Below are 21,096 nucleotides of genomic sequence, written 5' to 3' on the forward strand. Positions count from 1 at the left end.
CAGGGTTTCACCATGTTGGCCAGGCTGGTCTTGAACTCCTGACCCCAGGTGATCCACCCACCTTGGCCTCCCAAAGTGTTGGGATTATAGGTGTGAGCCACCACGCCGGGTCTATACTACTCATATTTTTAAGTAATTGCTACACACTTGTATACTCTCTACCCCCATTAACTTTTTAAATTTTTATTATTTATTTTTGCCACTGAGTCACACTCTGTCACCCAGGCTGGAGTGCAGTGGCACCATCTCAGCTCACTGCAACCTCCACCTCCTGGGTTCAAGCAATTCTCCTGCCTCCGCCTCCTGAGTAGCTAGGATTACAGGCATGTACCACCATACCCGGCTAACTTGTATTTTTAGTAGAGACGGGTTTTCACCATATTGGCCAGACTGGTCGTGAACTCCTGGGCCTCAAGTGATCTACCCACCTTGCCTAAGCCTCCCAAAGTGCTAGGACTACAGGTGTGAGCCACTGCAACCAGCCTTCTCCCATTTACTTTAAAATCTCCCCCTCTATTTATTTTTCTGTTATAATTGATAGTTTTTCACTGCTTTGCATTGGTAGTGCAGACAGACTCAGCCTATGAGCAGGGCTTTTATGATGGGACTTTTTGTGCCCAGGTAGAGAATTAGGCTGGCAAACCATGAGGTGGAACAGTGCTTCTCTGAATGTAGGCAGTAGACCACCATCACCTGGAAACTTGGCCCAGACCTGAATCAGAATCCCTGGAGTCTGGGCCCAGGAAGTGATTTAACAAACTCTCCAAGGGATTCTTAGAACTTTCCACTTTTAAGAGGTGGGTCTTGCTATATTGCCTAGGCAACACCCTTGAACTCCTGGCCTCAAGTGATCCTCCTACCTCAGCTCCCTAGTAGCTAGGATTACAGGCAAGCTGTTTCAATTTTTAGTCTGTTCATTCCAAACAGAATCAAAGTCTCCAGAGACACAGGGTAGTTCTGAATAGCTGGTTTTTAAGGCAAAATTTACCTACTTCTCTCTTTGAAAAGTACATTAATTCAAAGAACTATGGTTTGCAGAATGTCCTATGGCTTGACGCAAAGGCAGAATGATTCCAGCCCATTTGTTACCTCTGGGAATGAGAATCCATGCTTTCCAAAGCATACTCATTCTTTAATAATTGAGATGTTATCACCGGCCATGTGCGGTGGCTTATGCCTATAATCCCAGCACTTTGGGAGGCTGAGGCAGATGGATCACTTGAGGCCAGGAGTTCAAGACCGGTCTGGTCAACATGGCAAAACCCCATCTCTACTAAAAATACAAAAGTTAGCTAGGCATGGTGATGGGTGCCTGTAATCCCAGCTACTCAGGAGGCTGAGGCAGGAGAATCGCTTGAACCTGGGAGCCAGAGGTTGCAGTGAGCCTAGATTGCACCATTGCATTCCAGCATGGGTGACAGAGAGAGAGACTCTGGTTTTTTTTTGTTTTGTTTTTATTTTTTTGAGACACTCGCAGCTGCTTGTTGCTTCCCCGGCTACTAGAGCAATACACAGGGAAAGTCCGAGTACTCAGCTTTACTCTCTCCAGCTAAATGCTAGGAAGGAGGTTGAAAACACTGGCCAAAGTTTTATTTGTAGGTTACTGATGTTTTCTTTTCTCTGCACCGACCTTGTTTCTGCTAACATGTAAATTTGTTTCAATCATCTTGGAGTAGCACTTACCATTTGATAGCACCAGGATTATATCCCCTTCCTGAAACTCCAGGTCCTCTGGTTGGGTAGCCTCATAACTGAAGAGTGCTACCACTTGGCTGCCTTTCTTAAGCTGAGGTTCTGTGGTCTGGTTATTAGCATCAGCTTTTTCACTTTCCTTGGGTTCGTCTGGAAAGCCTTGGTCACCCTGAAATAATAAAGGGGCTGTTAATTTCCCAATTTCCTGCCCGGCCCATTTTCTTTCTCCTAGTGAGTGAGAACCTGCCTTGCTGCCTCCAAGGCTAATGCATAGTGATAAAGAACATTCCACAGTGACTCCTGAGCCTGGATTACGTTGCAAAAACATTGTTGGGAGTTTTAAGAGGGTTGGCTATGTGTAGCCACCAAATAGATTGAAGCTCCTGTCAAAGGAAAAAATTTTAATTAAAAAAAAGTTGAAGTAGTACACATTTAGAGCAGAACTCATTCTAGGAAGAATCTTTTTAAAAAGATGCTGAAGGGGTTATTCCAAAGACGGTTGGAAAACCTAAAGTGACCTTTCAGATTTCCAAGAGACCCCCGACACTCACTCACACTCACTCTTACCCCCGGGCACTGGGGCCTTTTGTCTCAGCCCCAGAGGCTGTTTATACACTGCCCTTCTCTAGGTTCGTTATTTTTCACTCTTCCTCTCCCACTTTTCTTTTCCAGCAAACATTTGTCTCTGACTTGAGTGAGAATCTACCAAAAACCCCCTTCCTTTAAACGCCTCTGCCCAGCTGTGAGGATGAGGTTTGCAGGAGGAGCCAGGAAGGAGTCGGCCTCTACCGTGGCTCCAGGCCAGGATGAGCCAGAATAGCTTTCCTGCTTGCTCATTTCTGCATCTCCAAATCCACTTGTAGGCAGAAAACAGCAGCTCTCCCAAGGATTCACATATGAACTGTTTCGTATGATACGCCCTCCACCCTACACCAATGGAACTGCAAATGCCACAACCTAAAAATGCAAAGTCAGAAAAACAGGTGAATGGAGGGAGAGCTGAAACTTCTGAAATAGCCCTAATTAACAGCTTTGGTCAGTGGAGACTGGCCTCATTAATGCTGTATGTGGGGTTGTCTCCAGCCTCAGGACTGGATGGGAGCTGATTCATCAGGAAGATCTGGCTATCCTAGCTCAGCCCCCCGCCTTGCTCATATGCCTCATAACCATTCTTTCAAACAAGACGTGGCTCTCCTCCCTGCTCACAGCAGCATCCTAGTGTTCAAGGCCTTCCATGATATGTTGCCTTTCCAGCCTGTCTCCCTCCACCCTCCCCATTGCAGCCAGGAACACTGAGCCCCTTTACTCACTATGTTGACTTTTATGGTGTTCCCTTTCCATCTGTATAATGCATCCTTTCCTCCTCCACCTCATTACTTTCTTATTGTTTTACGGTGAAACATCACAATGATCTCAGCAGCATTTTCTTCAGGAAGACAGCTCCTACCTGTTCCACTTCCCTCTGGCAGTTCTGGGTGAAATAGTTTACCACATGCTTCCGTAACACAGTATGCCATTTCTGAACCTCCAGCAGTTTACAAAACATGAGGCTTCCCATGCCTGCCTATCTGCAAAGCCCTAGGTGCTCAGCAAGTGTTTGCTGAAAAATGTCACCAGCAGACAACCCAAATGTCCACAAGCAGGTGGAGTATCCATACAATGGAATACCATTTAGCAATCAAAAGGGTGAGACTAGTGAAACAAAAAGACTACATACACTGTACAATCCACTTACATGAAATTCTATAAAAGGCAAAACTATATTTAGAGAAAGAAGATGGGTGGTTTTCGGGGTCTGCGGTTGGCAGAGGGAATTAACATCAGCAACAAAAAGAAATGGCAACTTTTCCTCTGGAGGCCAATGGACAGAGTTCAAGAGTCTTACCTTGTTGCTACCATGAATGCTTCTAGCCTCTAACTTTTCAACTGACTCCCACTGTTCTTACTTGAAAGTCAGACTTCAGGCTAGTAAGACCTCAGGTTCATCAGAGGGCCTGCCCTGGTACCAGCAGTACAGCGGGGTAGATAGGAATAGAGGCAGGCTCTGGAGTCTAAATGCCTGCCTGCGTTCAGCTCCGCTACTAACCAGCTATTCAGTCTTGGTCAAGCTGCTTGACCTCTCTTTGCCTTGTTTCCTAAATTATACAATGGGAAAATAATGTCTACTTCACAGAGTTGTGAAGATTGTAAGAACTAACACAGAATGCACTTTGCACAGTATCTCACATGGGAAGTTCTCATAGATACTTGCTGTTAATAGTTTGTTACCCAAATCATCTCTTTGTGAAATGCTATTCTCTTTCACCCTCATGTGAAAGTGTTCCTCCTCATGTTAACTTGAGAAGGTTGGCCAGGTGCAATGGCTCATGCGTATAATCCCAACACCTTGGAGGCTGAGGTGGAAGGATTGCTTGAGCCCAGGAGTTTGAGACCAGCCCAGGCAATATAGTGAGACTATATATACTGTAAACAAAAAATTTAAAAAAGTAGCCATGTGTGGTGGCACACATCTGTAGTTCCAGCTACTTGGGAGGCTGAGATGGGAGGATTGCTTGAGCCCGTGAGGTGAAGGTTGTAGTGAGATTGTGCCACTGCACTCCAGCCTGGGTGACAGAGCAAGATGAAAGAGACACAGAGAGAAAGAAAGACAGAGAGGGGGGGAAAGAGAGAAAGAAAGAAAAAAAGAGAAGAAAGGAGAGGAAGAGGGAGGGAAGGAAAAGAAAAGAAACAGCTTAAGAGGGTGAAGAATGGCTCTGAGCTCAGCCTTACGCTATGATGTCATTCCAACCTTGCTCGACAGTGATGGACGGGATGTTTGACAGTCAGGCAGGGAGCCGATGGAGGCGCAGGACGCTTTCTGTGGGCTCTTGCCCTGCGGGGCCTGCTCTTCTCTTGTGGGAAACTCCCTGCTGCAACTGGAGTGAGGATGCAGGTAGCGGGGAGGCAGAGCTGTGACTTGTTACCCACTATATCCCCAACACCATGCACAGTGCCCAGTACGCAGAAGGTGCCTGGTAAATGTCAAATTGTTGAGGAAGTGGACCCGTGGAAACATAAGCTTAGGTGCCCTCGCTGCACTCACCACTGTGTTCTCACACCACAGGGTCAGGCAGTAGTTTTTCACCTGGCCCCAGGCATCCTTCATGCTCTCTTCTGAAAGGGGCACCAGCTCGTTGCTGTCCCGAGGCCGATAGCTGGGTGGGGGTAATGAGTAAGAATAAGCCAGAGAACATGATCACAAACACCACCCTCCTCTTCCGTCCTCCGGGCCAGCACAAGGTCCCCGCGGTACTCCTCACAGCTGCCCGCATGGAGCTCACCTCAGCTTAGTGTGTTCCAGCCGGAGCTCCAGTTTCTTAGACACCATGTCCCGGACCTCGCTGTAGGGGAGCCCGGGCCGAGTCTCCATGACTACCGTGTACTTGTAGTGTACTTTGAGTGTGTAGGGCATGGGAACACTGAGCTTCACTTCCTGAGTGGGGAGGAAGCAGAGAGAACTCCTGAGTGTCTGAGGCTTTCTCTCAACATCCCACGTCACCGCAGCTTTGTGATTTGGCATGGGGGTACCCCATGCAGCAGGGGAGAGGCCAACAAGTAACCGGTTTCATTGTAGCCTAAAAGGCCTTCAGAGGTCCTTTGGCCCGACCTGTGCTTGGACAGGAATTCCTCCTCAGCAGGATCTGGCCCACCAGCTTGGGAAGTAGGAAATGTGTGCATGATAGTCGGGGAGGCTGTTAAGAGGTCCCCAGCCCATGGACTCTGTAAGGTAGCAACTGGTTCGACCCTTCCACTGGGGCTCTTTCTACAATCTGGACAGGCATGTCTGTGGTTGATAGCCTAATCTCTCTCATCTTCTCCCACTTGAAACAGTACAAGGGAAAAATGTTACCTTAGGCTCTTCTTTTTGTTTCTGACCTAAATGGAAAAAGCAGGGAGTAAAACAAAAGATGATGATGAATGAACACGCTTGGCCAGCCCCTGCCACACGCAGATGAAACCTCTTCGAACAGGGCCCCCAACCTCTTACCCTTTAATCTGTGGGGGAATTATTAACCTTAGTAAACTGTGGGGAGAATCTAACCCTGGGGAAGCATGAAGGTCACGAACACATAAACAAACTCAGTCTCAGCTTCCAGGGAGCCTGTAGGTAATTATCAAAGGACCAGCATATCCTCACCAACCCGCGAGGTTAGTGGGATCTCAAAAGTCAGTTAAACCCGCAGGATCCAAGGCAATGAAAATCAGGAGTGCAAGGTGAGCCAGAGGCCACCGGAAGAACTACTAGAGCCACTTACCCTCACCTTATTCTTTATTTGTGTATGTTTCCTACAGTGCATCATATATTAATGTAATATAATTTATGTAAGAGAAGCATGCATAAAGATATTTACTATTGATCTCAAACCTAGCTGATCATTAGAATCACGTGGGAAGTTTTTTTCTAAAACACAAATTCCCAAGCCCCCTTCCAGTCCTAAATAATCAAGAGCCAGTAGCCTAGGACCCCATATTCACAAAATCATCCTGAGTTTACATGCGATCCTTGATGAGCCTCTAGACAAAAGATAACAAAAAAGCTGTCAAGGACGTTGAGCAGGAGCAATGGGAGCAATTTGAATATGGAATATACATTATATAACGTTATATGAATGTGAAGTATACTGGATACCTGTGTTTTTGCAGATACGTAGGGTGAAGTGGCACAAGTCTGTAACTTATTTTCAACTGGCTCGAGGGAAAAATAGACTGTAGCAGGGCCAACTCATGGTGCAAAATGTTAACAATTGGTGAGTTCAGTGAAAGATATTCTGATGTGTATTGTATTCTACTGTCAACTTTTCCGTAGGTCTGATGGTTTTCAAAATAAAAATGGGGGAAGGGACATCGCAGGAGATTCTGATGATCAGGCACGTGCGGCGATCATGGATGTAGGATATGGTACTCTGTGCACCCCTACCAAGCACTTATCCAGAATCTGCTTCAAGTGCATGAATGATAAGAAGCCCATCACTTCCCACGACAGCCCTCTCCACACCAGGAGACAGCCATTCGGAGAGAACGTTTCTGTTTCACATCTGCCCATTGGTTCTCTGTTCAGCCTCAGGGCTCCACAGAACAGTTTCTTTTCCAGATACAGTGCCTCAGTCATTTGAAAACAGCCACTCTATACCCCTCTGAGGTAAACATGTACAGCTACTTCAACTTTTCTTCCTGAGACATGGTTTCAGTACCTAACGATCAAGGGGTGTGGTGACTAGGTGAGTCACTCAGAGACCAGCTACATTCACCCAAGCCTGGTGAGTGCTTTGCAGGAGGCAGGGAGAGAGGGCATTGATTTCATGTTTGGGGTGGGTGGGCAGTGCAGGAAAGGAGGGTTCTGGGCTGTGTGGTCATTAGCTGAGTGACATGTTGGGAAAAGAAGAAAGCAGAACTTCCTGGAAGGCGGGGAGAGGAACTCAGGAAGCAGCCTGGCATGCCCCTGCACCCAGACCAAGGCTGTTGCTCCAGGACCACTCACCTGGTGACAACTGGGGTCTTCCAGGGGCTTTGGAACTAGGAGGAGCTGGGATGTCAGACTCTGGAGAGCTTTCCTCCTGAAAGCAACAGGGAGTGATGATCAGACAAAGTTCCCAGGCAGGGGAGGATGTGGGAAGATCCCCCTACAGAGACTCCATGAAAAGGAGCCAGATGGAAATAACTTCCTAAAAGTTGGAATGGCACTGACATTTGAGAAAGACGAAGGAAAATGTTGGCCAAAAGAGGCGGCGGGGTTGGCCCGATGAAAATGAAAACCACAGTGGAGAGAAGAATCCTGACCCGCTAAAACGCTCTTGCTGCTTGAGCATCTCTTTCAGCCATATTGGAAATCCACTGGACATGGGGTAGGACTGAGCTCTTGTCTCCACTGCAGAGGGCATAGAGAAAGGCATCTGAAACTTTTCACAACATCTGGATATAGTGACTCTGACCAAGGAGGGCGGAGCTCATATATAACTGGTCGCACAGTCTGGAGAGAGACAGGCTCCACTGCCATGGAATCACTTACAGGGCTGCTCAGATCCAACAAAGACAGCCCTCTAGGCCTGGCAGGACAGACTTTGGAAGTGTGAGGAGGGGATTCAGTTTAGAAGCAGTGGCTGGCAAGGCCCACTCTGATTCAAAGCCCTAAAGCAGATCTCATTTTATTATTTTTATTTGTATAGAGGTGGCATCTCTCTGTTTTGCTCAGGCTGGTCTCAGACTCCTGAGCTCAAGTGATCCTCACCGCAGCCTCCCAAAGTGCTAGGATTACAGGCGTAAGCAACTGTGCCCGGACTCACTGTATTTCTAATGGCATTGTGCCAGCCAACACATTGATATTCTTCCAAGTGAAGCAGACACACCTGGGAAGACCTAACCCTCATATACTGTAGGCTTTGCTTCCCAAGTCACTTCTGACCAGGAAGAGTCGCAAAGGTGGGTGGGCCCAATGGGACCTATGGATGCCTTCAACTTAGCACATCTGGGCTTTTTTCCCTCATTCCCAGGTTCAGCTGTGGGCAGCTGGTGCCATCTCAAGCCAGGCTCAAGACGAGTGAGTCTTTCTCCAGGGGTCCGGACAGCACTTCTTTACACTGCTTCTCCCCTCCAGGGAGAGATCTCTAAATGGTGAGAGGAAATGGGTCAGGCCTTGGCATGGCATTACCTGGGGCTGCTGCTGAGGGTGGATCCGCAGCTCAACTGGTTCAAGGTAGTTGCAGGGAACAAGCCCCTTCTGCAGCGCAGCGTCACAGAATCAGAAAGGGAAAAGAAAGATGTGCTCATCAGTCCCCATACCACACAACAGCCCAGAGTCCTGGGGAAGGATGGCGAGCAGACACAAGAGTTCGGCTGGTCTGCACAGAAGGCAGCAGATGCTGCTCTGCAGAAAGACTGCATTTGCTGCCGGGACCCCATGCCCGTCACACCGCTCCCAGTCCTCTGCATACCTGCCCGTTGAACATGACTGTGGCCCAGTTGTCATTGCCCTTCTTCAAGACAAAGACAATGTTCCCTGGCATGACCTGGAGCTCTTCTTTTGTCTCAGGCACAAACCCGAACAGCACACGGTGAGCCTCCCCTTCCAGAGCCCTGCGGGGGTAGACACAAGATCCAGCCCACATGCCCTCACACAAGCACAGTGAACTTGGAGCCGGGGACTTGGCTCCAGCCTGGGTCTACTCCACACCTAACTGCAACTGCCCAGGTGACGCTGAGCCTGCCTGGGCTCCCACGAGGTCTTGGTAAGAAACTGGTATACACGTGCATATAACCATACATGCAGAGGGACAAGAATAAAAGCAAAAAGCCCATAATACCAGACAGTGAGGCCTTACAATCCTCGTCTTCCATTCCCTTCTGAGGAGGAAGGTCCCTGGCTGGGTCATCTTGTCCAGCTCCTGAGGGTGGGCTGGGGTGGATCAGGTGACTGTGGTCAGGGGAACAGTACAAGGTGGAAGTCAAGTGAGAGCCATCTGGGCGAGAAAGACAGGTGGGAGAAGAGGGAGGAGAACCACCTAGAGCCAGCGTTGGGCCAGGGAAAGGAGACTGTGAGGAGGGGAGGTGACGGGCAGCGTGCGGGATGCTCCTGGAGGGCTCTGAGGCTGCCCAGCTGCAGTGGTGCAGTGTCGGTTCCCTCAGGGCTGACCACGCTTTTAGGCTCTGGGGCTCTAATTGGCGTCACTTTGGAAGGTGTGACTGAGAGCTGGCGTTCGGGTTTCAGGCCTCCCCTCCTTTACTCCCTGCTCCGTTACTTCCTCCTCAGCCCTTCCTTGTTTCCAGACAGCGTGTCTATTCCTGTAGGAAATACAGGCCCTTCCAGCTGACAGGGAGTTTAGGAACGAGCTCATCCACCACCCTCATTTTTGTAGTTGCTTTGGTACTTTTGTCACTTTTTATTTATTTTTATTTTTTGAGACAGAGCATTACTCTGTTGCCCAGGCTGGAGTGCAGTGGCGCGATGTCGGCTCACTACAACCTCTACTTCCCCAGTTCAAGTAATTCTCCTGCCTCAGCCTCCCGAGTAGCTGGGATCACAGGCACGCATCACCAGGTCCAGCTAATTTTTGTATTTTTAGTATAGATGGAATTTTGCCACGTTGGCCCGCCTGGTCTCGAACTCCTGACCTCAAGTGATCTGCCCACCTCCGTCTCCCAAAGTGCTGGGATTACAGGCATGAGACATGAGCTAGCGCGCCAGGCCAATCACTTTGTGAAACCTCCTTTTTGGGTGGGGGGACCAGGCGAGCTTCATTACTTAGAGGGAATTCTTAAGAAAGCTGTAGGTTATGTCACCCTTTGTTTTTCATCTTACAGAAGGACTTCCTTTTCTTGAGTCCTTCCCCGTTACTTCTTTGGAAAACACATGCAAATAGGGAGTAGAAAGTGCTCGCACAGGAAAAAGAACGCCATTCCAGCTTCCTGTCTCCAGAGAGCTCTCCTTGCCCCCATCAGTGAGGGCTGTGGCCGTGCGAAACTGAACTCCTACCTGAGGTCAGCGTCCTGGCCCCTAGGGTAGCTATGTTCCACAGGACACCACTCCCCTTCAGCAACAACCTCTTGCCACGTGGGTGGCTAAGCACGTGGACAGGGGCCACTGGGACACCATGTAGCTGCAGCCAGGTCCCGATGCCCCACCCCACCACAGCCAAGACTCCACCCTCACCATACCATTCTGTTCTAACCTTGATAACAGAAGAAGCCTGACATTCTAGAAAATTCCACAAGATTTACACCCTGACCTGAGTTTCATCTTCATCCCTCCCTTTCTTGCCATTAGTTCAGGCTTGGAGCCTGGATATTCTGCATATGGATTTAAATCTAACTTACCTGAAGATCTCTGGGGTTTTTGGTCTGGGTGGAGGCTCAGCTGCCTGTTGAACATTCAGGAGAAGTGAAAATGGAAAAGGCAATGAGGGAAAGCAGGGAGACAGAACAAATGGCTAATGGTAACTCAAGCGTTCTTCCAGACCAGAAAATCAAATAATGCATTATTGACTGATGGGACACTGTGTCGGAAAAGGGCACAGTCACCCTGACTGAACACTGGGAAATTACACCTCCCACCAGCTCCCCAGGTGTGGGTTTCACTAGCACGGCAATTCATTTAGAGCCAGAGCTAGTTTCTAGAGCTAGCTCTCACACAGCAATATGGTGTCACAAGAGTGCTTCGAGCTTGAGCTCTGTCCTTTTCCTAGGACAGCTGCCAAAAGCTCTGTTCTGTAATTAATGTCTACTACGTCACATGACACTTCTGAGTATTTTTTAATTAATTTTTTTTTTTTTTGAGATGGAATCTCGCTGTGTCGCCTAGGCTGAAGTGCAGTGGCGTGATCTCGGCTCACTGCAACCTCTGCCTCCCAGGTTCAAGTTATTCTCCTGCCACCACACCCTGCTAATATTTGTATTTTTAGTAGAGACGGGGGTTTCACCATGTTGGCCAGGCTGGTCTGGAACTCCTGGACTAGAGTGATCTGCTCACCTCAACCTCCCAAAATGGTGGGATTATAGGCGTGAGCCACTATTCCTGGCCACTTCTGAGTATTTAAAATTGACACAGGATCCACTGACTGGGCAAAGATCTCCTCCCCCGTTCTACACTGGATACCATGGAGTCCAGTGACCTGGGCTGTGTTCCCCTCATGGTCCTCTGAGATCACGGACTCTAGATCTGGAACACAGGCTCCCTGCTCAGAAAACCTGCCCTCTGCTGGTGCTGGCCAGTGCTCTTCCCATGACGGTTTCATTGCCACAGAGCTTTCTTCTTCCTCTACATGCTCCCCTTCTCTTCACAAGGAAGCAATGTCTGCATTTCTAGCTCCACTGTCATCCCGTTCATCTGAGCCCACCTCTCCAAGCCCAGTTTGGGCAGAAAAAAGGTTCACACTCCCTGTGTTCCCGAGAGAACCCCTGCACATGGGTGATGGGTAGAGCCAGGAGAGCCCAAACCTCAGGCCCAGGCCCCACAGGGTTCCTCACTTGCCCCTGTACCCAAGAAGAGGCTTTGTTAACAAGCCTTCCATAGCTCGTGTTTTAGCTGCCTGAAAGAATGGTTGAGGTTTCAGAGAGAGGATCTGCACATCTCTTTAGAGATGTGAAGACTGACATTTGGGGGGAAGCAGGAGAGTTGGCTTCAGAGGACTTGGGGTAAAGTCTGACATTGCCTCATTCCCTTACCAGCCATGGAACCTGGGACTGCGAGAGGGCAGGCAGATCCCTCAGCTGCACTGAGGGCCACTTGAAGAAGCCTTACAAGAAGGCAGCTCAGCACACATAGTCTCTCTCCCCAGTTGGATGCTCACAGAAAGCTCTCGAAAACTAGGCCCATGGAGAAGGTCAGGATTGCCTCACCTGTGGTTGCAGAGGAGCAAACCCAGAGAAACTGTCTTGATCCACCACAGACGCCACGACCTGAAATCAAGGACAGGCGGGTGTGAGGCTCTGCCAGTGCTGTTTCCATTCATCTAGGTGTCCCTCCTTGCTCACGCCTTGAGCCTGGTTTCAGACGTGGACAGTAACTAAGGATTAGATTCCTGATCCTCTGGATTAGGATTTCAGCAACTGAAGAAACAAGTATTCACCCAACCCCTGCTAACACAGGCTTGCTTTCTCTCTTAAAAAAATGTTTTTATTGAGGTGCAATTTGTATAACACCAAATGAACTTTTTTTTTGAGATGGAGCTCTGTTGCCAGGCTGAAGTGCAGTGGCACGATCTCAGCACACTGCAACCTCCACCTCTGGGTTCAAGCAATTCTCCTGTCTCAGCCTCCCAAGTAGCTGGAACTGCAGGTGTGCGCCACCACACTCGGCTAATTTTTGTATTTTTAGTAGAGGTGGGGTTTTGCCATGTTGGCCAGGCTGGTCTCAAACTTCTGACCTCAGGTGATCTACCCGCCTCACCCTCCCAAAGTGCTAGGGTTACAGGTGTGAGCCACTGTGCACGGCCCAAATTAGTCATTTTAAAGGGAATGATTCAGTGGCATTTATCACACTCACAGTGCTGTGCAACTACCGCCTTTATCTAATTCCAAAACATTTTCATCTCCCCAGAAGAAAATGCTGACCCATTAAGCAGTGAGTCCACATGCCCCTTCCCCCTAAATTGGCAACAACCACTTCACTCTCTGTGACTGACTTGAGCCCTCTTCTTCTCCTCGGAGTTTTAGAAATCAGATTTAAAGCTAGCTTTATTTACAAATATGCTTATAGATAATTTTCATCATTCATTCATATAATCAAAACATTTTTGCTGAGAGCTGTTATGTGTCTAGCTCTGTGCCAGGCTGTGAGGACTCAGTGGTGGTCAAGCAGATGTGGGCTCTGCCCTCTCAGTGCTGAGAGGTTGCACAAGACATTTCATATAAGCGGAATTGTGTAACAGGTGGCCTTTTGTGTCTGGCTTCCTTCACATAACTTCATGTTTTCAAGGCCCATCCATGATGTATCATGAATCCTACTCCATTCCTTTTTATGGCTGCATAGTATTCTGTTGCATGGATATATCACATTTTGATTATCCATTCATCAGTTGAATAGATATTTGGGGTGTTTCCATTAACCCAGCCTTTCTTGACCCCTGCTAGTATGCTAGACCCCAGCTACCCGACCACTGGGCAACTTTAGCCCTACGAATGTGTCAAAGTCAAATGTAGTTTTGGAAAGGCACTGTTGACTCACTTCAGATCATGTCTGAAAGAATTTACCTGGATTTATTATTATTATTATTGTTATTATTGAGACAGAGTTTCTCTCTTATTGCCCAGGCTGCAGCGCAGTGGCATGATCTCAGCTCACTGCAACCTTCACCTCCTGGGTCCAAGTGATTTTCCTGCCTCAGCCTCCCGAGTAGCTGGGATTACAGGCATGCGCCACAGCACCTGGCTAATTTTGTATTTTTAGTAAAGACGGGGTTTCACCATGTTGGCCAGCCTGGTCTTGAACTCCTGGCCTCAAGTGATCTGCCTGCCTTAGCCTCCCAAAGTGCTGGGATTACAGGCACGAGCCACCACACCTGGCCACGCCTGGATTTAGAAGAAGTTCAATTTAAGACATAGTCTAAACATAGGGCTACATGGAGAAAGATTCCTCAGCCCACTAAAACGTGAACTACAAGGCACATTAAGCCAAGAGGATCCTACGCTAATCTCTTTCCCTAACATGTTCTCTCCATATTTATTTTTATTTTTTAGAAACAGTCTCACTCTGTCACTCAGGCTAGAGTACAGTGGTGCAATCATAGCTCACTGTAACCTTGAATTAATCCTGGGTTCAAGCGATCCTCTAGCCTCAGCCTCTCTACTAGCTAGGCTGGTCTCAAACTCCTGGCCTCAAGTGATCCTCCCACTTCAGCCTCCCAAAGCACTGGGATTACAGGCATGAGCCACCCTGCCTGGTTCTCTCTTCATATTTAGTGAGCTCCTCATGGCTGTGTTTTCCCTCCATTGGCTCAGTCCCCAAGAATCAGCATTCTGTGAGTTACCCTTGGCTCCCACCTAGGGTCAAGCTGGAAGGGAGGAATGAGAGCAGCCTGGAGAAAATAAACCAGAAGTGGCTGCCTATCTTTCAGCCAAATCTCCTTCCTATAAACAAGTCTCTCATTGCCATCCCAGGAACAGAGCCACAAGGAGGGCCGGCCTCCTCTCAAGAGTCCTTCCCACCTTGCTCCACATGGCCCAGGCCACGGGAGACTCAGGAGAAGCCGAGCAATCCCACCTACCGTCGCCTTGCCTAGGTAATCCTTCTTGGCCAGCTGAGCCACTTGTCTCTCATTTGGTCGAAACAGCCTGCCCACAGGGATCACCACGGGCTCATACAGCTTCTGCTTCTGTAACACAGAAAATGTAGCATTTCCTTACCTGAAAATGGGGGTGACGATGCTTGTGCTGCCTCCCTCAGTGAATCGATGCAAGAATTCATTGAGATAACCACATAGAAGCATTTTTCCAAATACTGTCATTCCTCTAGGGTGTTAAGGTAGGGATCGTTGGTTTCAATATCACCTTCTGCTGAGAGGCCACGTAGACATTTTTGGTGCTGTTTGCCCAGCAACCTCTTTTCCCAGAGGAACTGCTCCTCTCCCACTCTGTGGTGTCTGTAGGGTTCTTGCACAGTGCAGATGGCACCACCACGACAAGGATGGCCCGGGATCAAGCAAGGCTCATGACAGTGCTCCCTTGGATGGGTGTTTGCTGACGAGGATAGGCATATAAAGACTGACTTGAGCCCTCTTCTCTGTGTTTTAAAGATCAGATTTAAAGCTAGCCTTATTCACAAATATGCTTGAACTATGAATAACTTTTATCGTTCATTCACATAAAACATTTTTTCGTCAGGTACACTGGCTCACATCTGTAATCCTAGCATCTTGGGAGGCCAAGGTGGACGGTTCACCAGAGGTCAGGAGTTCGAGACCAGCCTGGCCAACATGGCAAAACCCTATCTCTATCAAAAATACAAAAATTAGCCAGGCAGGGCCGGGCGCGGTGGCTCAAGCCTGTAATCCCAGCACTTTGGGAGGCCGAGGCGGGTGGATCACGAGGTCAAGAGATCGAGACCATCCTGGTCAACGTGGTGAAACCCCGTCTCTACTAAAAATACAAAAAATTAGCTGGGCATGGTGGCACGTGCCTGTAATCCCAGCTACTCAGGAGGCTGAGGCAGGAGAATTGCCTGAACCCAGGAGGCGGAGGTTGCAGTGAGCCGAGATCGCGCCATTGCACTCCAGCCTGGGTAACAAGAGCGAAACTCCGTCTCAAAAAAAAAAAAAAAAAAAAAAAAAAAAAAAAAAGCCAGGCATGGTGGCATGCGCCTGGAATCCCAGCTACTTGGGAGGCTGAGGCTGTAGAATTGCTGAACCCAGGAGGCAGAGGTTGCAGGGAGATCACACTACTGGACTCCAAGCTGGGCAACAGAGACTCCATCTCAAAACAAAACAAAACAAAACATTTTTGTTGAGAGCTGTTATGTGCCTAGCACTGTGCCAGGCTGTGAGGACTCGGTGGTGATCAAGCAGACATGGGCTCTGCCCTCTCAGTGCTGAGAGTCTGTGCAGACCACTCCAGCATCCCACATCCTGTTCCGCACTGCCGAGGGGTCCCACTCCGAGGGCGCTGTGAGGCACGAGCTCTGCCGTCCCATACTCTAGGCCCCAGCTTCTTAGCACAGATTCAAGAACTTACGTGGAACTATACCCTTAGATGAGTGCTACCCGGACTCACAGAAAGAAAGCACCACTCTGATGGTTTCTCAGTGGCACGTCCTCTGACACAAACGAGCATCCAGTGAACTCCTCTCACCACCTGCATCACCGATATGCTTACCCAGACACACTCCATGGCCTTGTCGATTTTGGAATGTCTGGGCTCAGACTTCATGCTGGTGGCCAATGCTAACTGTTCCTCAGCTTTTTTCCATTCCTCCTTCTTGGCATACATGAAAGCAATGTTATATAACACCTGGAAAAGCACAGACCACAACACAAAACTTGAGACTACTCCAAATCAAGGTGCCAGGGAAGGGCTCACACGTATACTCTGGGAATGCTGCCTGGTAACATTTCTCCCTTTCTCAGCATTCCCGGGAATACCTAAAATACAGTGCAATTAGTCTTGCTATCAAGTTACGTCAAACACAAACACGGTGTTAAGAAAACACCATTGAATGTATAAATGCAACATCATGCGTATTCTTCCCATAACCAAATAGGTCAGGAAGGGACAAGAACTATTATATACAGAGTGTTCAAACCAGGTTTAACAAAAGGAAAAAGAATTGGCCAGGTGCTGTGGCTCATGCTCCCAGCACTTTGGGAGGCTGAGACAGGCGGATTATGAGGTCAGGAGTTCTAGACCAGCCTGGCCAACATAGTGAAACCCAGTCTCTACTAAAAATACAAAAATTAGCCAGGCGTGGTGATGGACACCTGTAGTCCCAGCTATTCAGGAGACTGAGGTGGGAGAATTACTTGAACCTGGGAGGTGGAGGTTGCAGTGAGCCAAGACCACGCCACTGCACTCCAGCCTGGGTGACAAAGTGAGACTCCATCTCAAAAAAAAAAAAAAAAAGAATTGTTGTGCTGTTTTAGTATGAGTTGCTTTAGTGAAAGAGTGACTTGCTTAAGGCCCCTTCTAGAGGCAGAGAGTTGGGAATAAAATACACGTGTGTGGCCTTCCAGTCCAGCCCCTGCCACTGTACCTAGGCTGCAACACTGGACAGGTACAGGGTGGGAAGAGGGATCAAGATGCAACCTCCTGTACCAGCACCAGCAGAACCTGGCTCAGACCATATGAGTAACAAGACGAATACAGCAACACAGGCCAGGCGCTGTGGCTCACGCCTGTAACCTCAGCACTTTGGGAGGCCAAGGCAGGTGAATCACTTGAGGTCAGGAGTTCAAGATCAGCCTGGCCAACATGGAGAAAACTGTGTCTATTAGAAATACAAAAATTAGCTGGGCGTGGTGGTGGGCACCTGTAATCCCAGCTACTTGGGAAACTGAGGCAGGAGAATCGCTTGAACCCAGGAGACAGAGGTTAGCACAGAAGCCAGGGGAACGCTTCCCCTGGGGTGGGAAGGGAATGGTAAATGCAACAGTACTCATACTTTCCAGGTCTTGAGTTGGGCTGTAGATTCTTGAGTGTTTATTATGTTTCATAATTTACATACAATTGTTTGGATGCATTACTAAGATTTTTAAAATGGCTTGATTAAAATAATTTTTTGTTTTGAGACGGAGTTTCACTCTTGTTGCCCAAGGTAGAGTCCGATGGTGTGATCTTGGCTCACTACAACCTCCGCCTCCCGGGTTCAAGTGATTCTCCTGCTTCAGCCTCCCAAGTACCTGGGACTACAGGTACACAGTACCACACCTGGGTTTTTTTTGTATTTTTAGTAGAAATGGGGTTTCATCACGTTGGCCAGGCTGGTCTCGAACTCCTGACCTCAGGTGATCCACCTGCCTCGGCCTCCCAAAGTGCTGGGATTACAGGCGTGTGCCACCATGCCCAACCAAATAAATTTTAAAAATAGGATATTATGGAAATGAGGGGATGTGACATTTGAAGCTACGTTATAAAAGACATTGACACTCTGTCTTGCTCTTGGGTCACTTGTTTTGGGGGATGCCAGCTGCCATGTCATGACAAGACTTATGCAGCCCTAGAGAGTTCATTTCGCAAAGAACTGAGGCTCCTGCCAACAACATGAACTTGCCAAACTCAGACAGGTGGCAGAGTTGGTGTTTCTGCGGCACTGATGGCTGGTGCTGCATGATGGGGGCCAGGATCAATCCTGGAAGTGGAAATCTAGATTCCTTTTAGGCCTATTTCTGAGACTCAATGAGCTACTGCCTTCTGAATTTGTCAACTTCTCCAGCCCATCCCTGACCTTGTGTGCAGAAAGAAAGAACTTAGGTCATTTAAAACTTCCTATTTGGTTCTCAGCCACCTTCTCTTAAGACATCTCCCTACAATCTGCTTTTACAAACTGATGACAAGAAAAACTTTGACACCTTCAAAAATAATCATATGATTCTCAGAAGCCAGGGTCGTACCATGTTAGGAAGAGAAGGATTTTAAGTAGGGAAATGGCTGGAAGGTCCCACATGACAAAGAGGGCCTTAGACCCTGAAAAGTTCAGCCTTACTTGCAGACAGGGCCACTCAGCCAGTATTTTTGTCCTCTCAGGCCATTTCACCTCAACTCCAGGGGAAACACTCCTCTCATGGGATTCTGCTTTGATGCTGCCGTGGCATAATCCTTTCTCTAGAGCCACTGGTCCCCCAACTGTTTAGTCTGTATAAGTGGCTCTCATTGGGTTACTGGCAATGTCTGGAGGTATTTTAGGTTGTCACATTGAGTGGTGGTGGTAGTGCTACTGGCATCTAAAACTACAGATGCTGTCAAAGATCCCACGATCCACAGGACACACCGCACACCACCCACCTCCGCCACAATACAAGATTGTCGGGTCCAACACATTAATAGCACCACGGTTGAGAGACCCTACTCAAGAAGCTGGTCGAATGGCAGCCAATTCCCACCGCAAAGCCCCATCTTCCCAGAATGTGAGAAGTGAAGTAAGTTGCTAGTCTGCTGCAGGGTTGGGATGGGGCCACATGTCCCCAGGGGCCAAGGGCAGCTACAGACTCTATTATTAGCCCTGAGCGACCCTGGGAACACTTGACTTCTTGTGCCTGAGAAACTAGAGCACCAGTGATTTTTCTAAAGAAAGATCTGTGACATTTACAGGAATTTTCGTTTTCAAAACTGCTGATACATACTTAGAAGTGGGAGGGGTGGGAAGGGCCAACTGGAAAAAGTAAATGAACCTGCAAAGTCAAAGCCAGTCATGACTCTCCCTTTTGATAATAGAGAAAATAAGTTATTCTGCAGAAGTCTTTACCTAAATATGTGCCTTGAGCTGTTCTTTGAGAAAAAGGGGACAGATTTATGCCAAATTATCCTCACTCGCTTCAGGTATCAATCAAGTACATGGGGTAAGATACATGGATAGTACAGAGTGTGGTCTATAAACTTGGAAACTGAGGAAGGTTCTGGCAGGTCCTGCATGGACGACAAACTCATGGTTTTGGGTCTGCTAGCAAAATGCTGAACAAATAGCTTGTCAATCTGAATTGCGAAACAAAACATGCAAATTATCGTGATATTTTCACAAGCCAACACACTTGTGTCCAGCTTCCCTTCAGAGAGCCCAGTGGGCTCATTTTCACCTGTTCCTTTGAGCCTCACATGAATAAGACGCATGCCCCCACATAACTGATGACAATGCCTTGAGCCTGAAATAATCCATCTCAGTCTTTTCTTCAGGGAAAATCTGAGTCTCAAGGCAGAGGAGGCAAAATGGCTTTTCCAAGCTCCTGGAGGAGTCAACAGATCACTGTGCATCTGAACTGTCAGCTGTCCATCCAGCCAGGATCCCCTCCTGCCCAGCACAGGCCCTGTTCTCCTTACCTCACAGGCAAACAGCTTGAACTGAAGCCCCAGGATCTTATAGTCTATCAGCTGGTTCCCTCGAAGCTGAGTCAAGGCTTCTTTAAGGTCTTTGATAGCCAAATCGTACCTGCCGGACAGAGGGAGAAAATACAGCAGTGCATGGAAGAATAAATGCCGCATAAAATGTGAGTCTGCTTCTCCCTTCCCCATCTATTTCACTGGGACAAGAAGCCTTTCAGTTCCTTTTGACCTGTTCTAGTTTTTCAGCAATCCTGAGTGCAAGTATTCTATAGAACTCCTTGGAATGGTGCCCCCCACCCCTCAAGGGCTCTACCTCACAGCAACCCTGAGCGCCCCCAGTCTTGGACAATCACAGGGAGTTTCTTCTCTATCGACTGCACACAACTGTTACCATTCTGACAACCTGGCTTGTCGCTTTTCAAATGCCATATACGCTATTATCAGGGTATTTAAATAATACATGGTGTAGAAGGTAGAACCCTGATCTCAAGGAATTTTAGAGCTGAGCACAAGGGCTGGTTGGCCAAGAGAGTCGTAAGGAACGGGTGCCAGTGTGGCTGGACGAGAAGTTCCACTTGCCATCACCGTTAGGGTTGAGGTAAGTCCCAGGGCAGCAGCAGCATCAATGTGGGAAATAAGAGACCTTGGGTTTGAATTCGGAGGAGGGCTTTCTCCAGGATCCCTGTTGTTAATAAGGATGATTGTAAAACCTACTAAATGCATGCAGACCAATCCTTAAGTAGCAGCGGGCCTTGCAGGTTGCTTCCACACATCTTTCTGGGTTACAGAGAAGGGGAAGAGGTACCCAAAAGTACCCCAGAAATAAAGTTCTTCTTTTTAAGCTGGAAGGAGGGGTGACTACCTTCAATTCACTGAGCCTCTGAGCCTCTTCCACTGCGAAGGGGACACGCAGAAGCACAGGATTCCTGTTTTTCGGCAGCTGCAATTTCCACCGTGTTCCTTTGCCTGTTTGGGAGCTTGCTAAAGGTCTCAGAGGGCACACACTTTAAGTACCTTCAGCATTAACCTATCAACGTGCCTTCCTCCCTGCTGAGCTGGCTAAGCAGACGGATTTCAGATGGGAATTGACACCACCTGGGTCTACCAGGCATTACACGAGCCCAGCAAAATCCTCCTAATAATTCCCTAGCCCATCAGGATGTCTACAGAGGCCAGGTGCGGTGGCTCAAACCTGCAATCCCAGCACTTTGGGAGGCCGAGGCAAGTGGATCATTTGAGGTCAGGAGTTCAAGACCAGCCTGGCCAACATGGTGAAACCCCGTCTCTACTAAAAATATAAAAAAATTAGCTAGGCGTGGTGGTACGTGCCTATAGTCCCAGCTACTCAGGAGGTTGAGGCAGGAGAATCGCTTGAACCCAGGAGACAGAGGTTGAAGTGAGCCAAAATCCTAC

The 21,096-nt window shown here is 48.3% G+C and overlaps 1 protein-coding gene across 4 annotated transcripts in view; it reads right to left on the reverse strand.

Moving 5' to 3' along the window:
• The window catches only part of NCF2 (neutrophil cytosolic factor 2), a 51,093-nt gene that overhangs the window by 4,002 nt on the left and 25,995 nt on the right, over positions 1-21,096 (reverse strand). For all 4 annotated transcript variants that reach the window (XM_017524372.2, XM_017524373.2, XM_037737071.1 and 1 more), the window contains exons 4-15: positions 19,681-19,789; positions 16,030-16,164; positions 14,427-14,534; positions 12,061-12,120; positions 10,540-10,583; positions 8,661-8,802; positions 8,378-8,446; positions 7,211-7,286; positions 5,582-5,607; positions 5,013-5,164; positions 4,775-4,886; positions 1,684-1,861 (exon numbers count right to left, since the gene is read on the reverse strand). In XM_017524372.2, the coding sequence (XP_017379861.2) occupies positions 1,684-1,861; positions 4,775-4,886; positions 5,013-5,164; positions 5,582-5,607; positions 7,211-7,286; positions 8,378-8,446; positions 8,661-8,802; positions 10,540-10,583; positions 12,061-12,120; positions 14,427-14,534; positions 16,030-16,164; positions 19,681-19,789 (1,211 nt within the window). The remainder of the gene's footprint in view (positions 1-1,683; positions 1,862-4,774; positions 4,887-5,012; positions 5,165-5,581; positions 5,608-7,210; positions 7,287-8,377; positions 8,447-8,660; positions 8,803-10,539; positions 10,584-12,060; positions 12,121-14,426; positions 14,535-16,029; positions 16,165-19,680; positions 19,790-21,096) is intronic.

The sequence above is a fragment of the Cebus imitator genome, unplaced genomic scaffold, assembly GCF_001604975.1.
Source record: "Cebus imitator isolate Cc_AM_T3 unplaced genomic scaffold, Cebus_imitator-1.0 Scaffold33, whole genome shotgun sequence".
In the NCBI taxonomy this organism is placed as follows: domain Eukaryota; kingdom Metazoa; phylum Chordata; class Mammalia; order Primates; family Cebidae; genus Cebus; species Cebus imitator.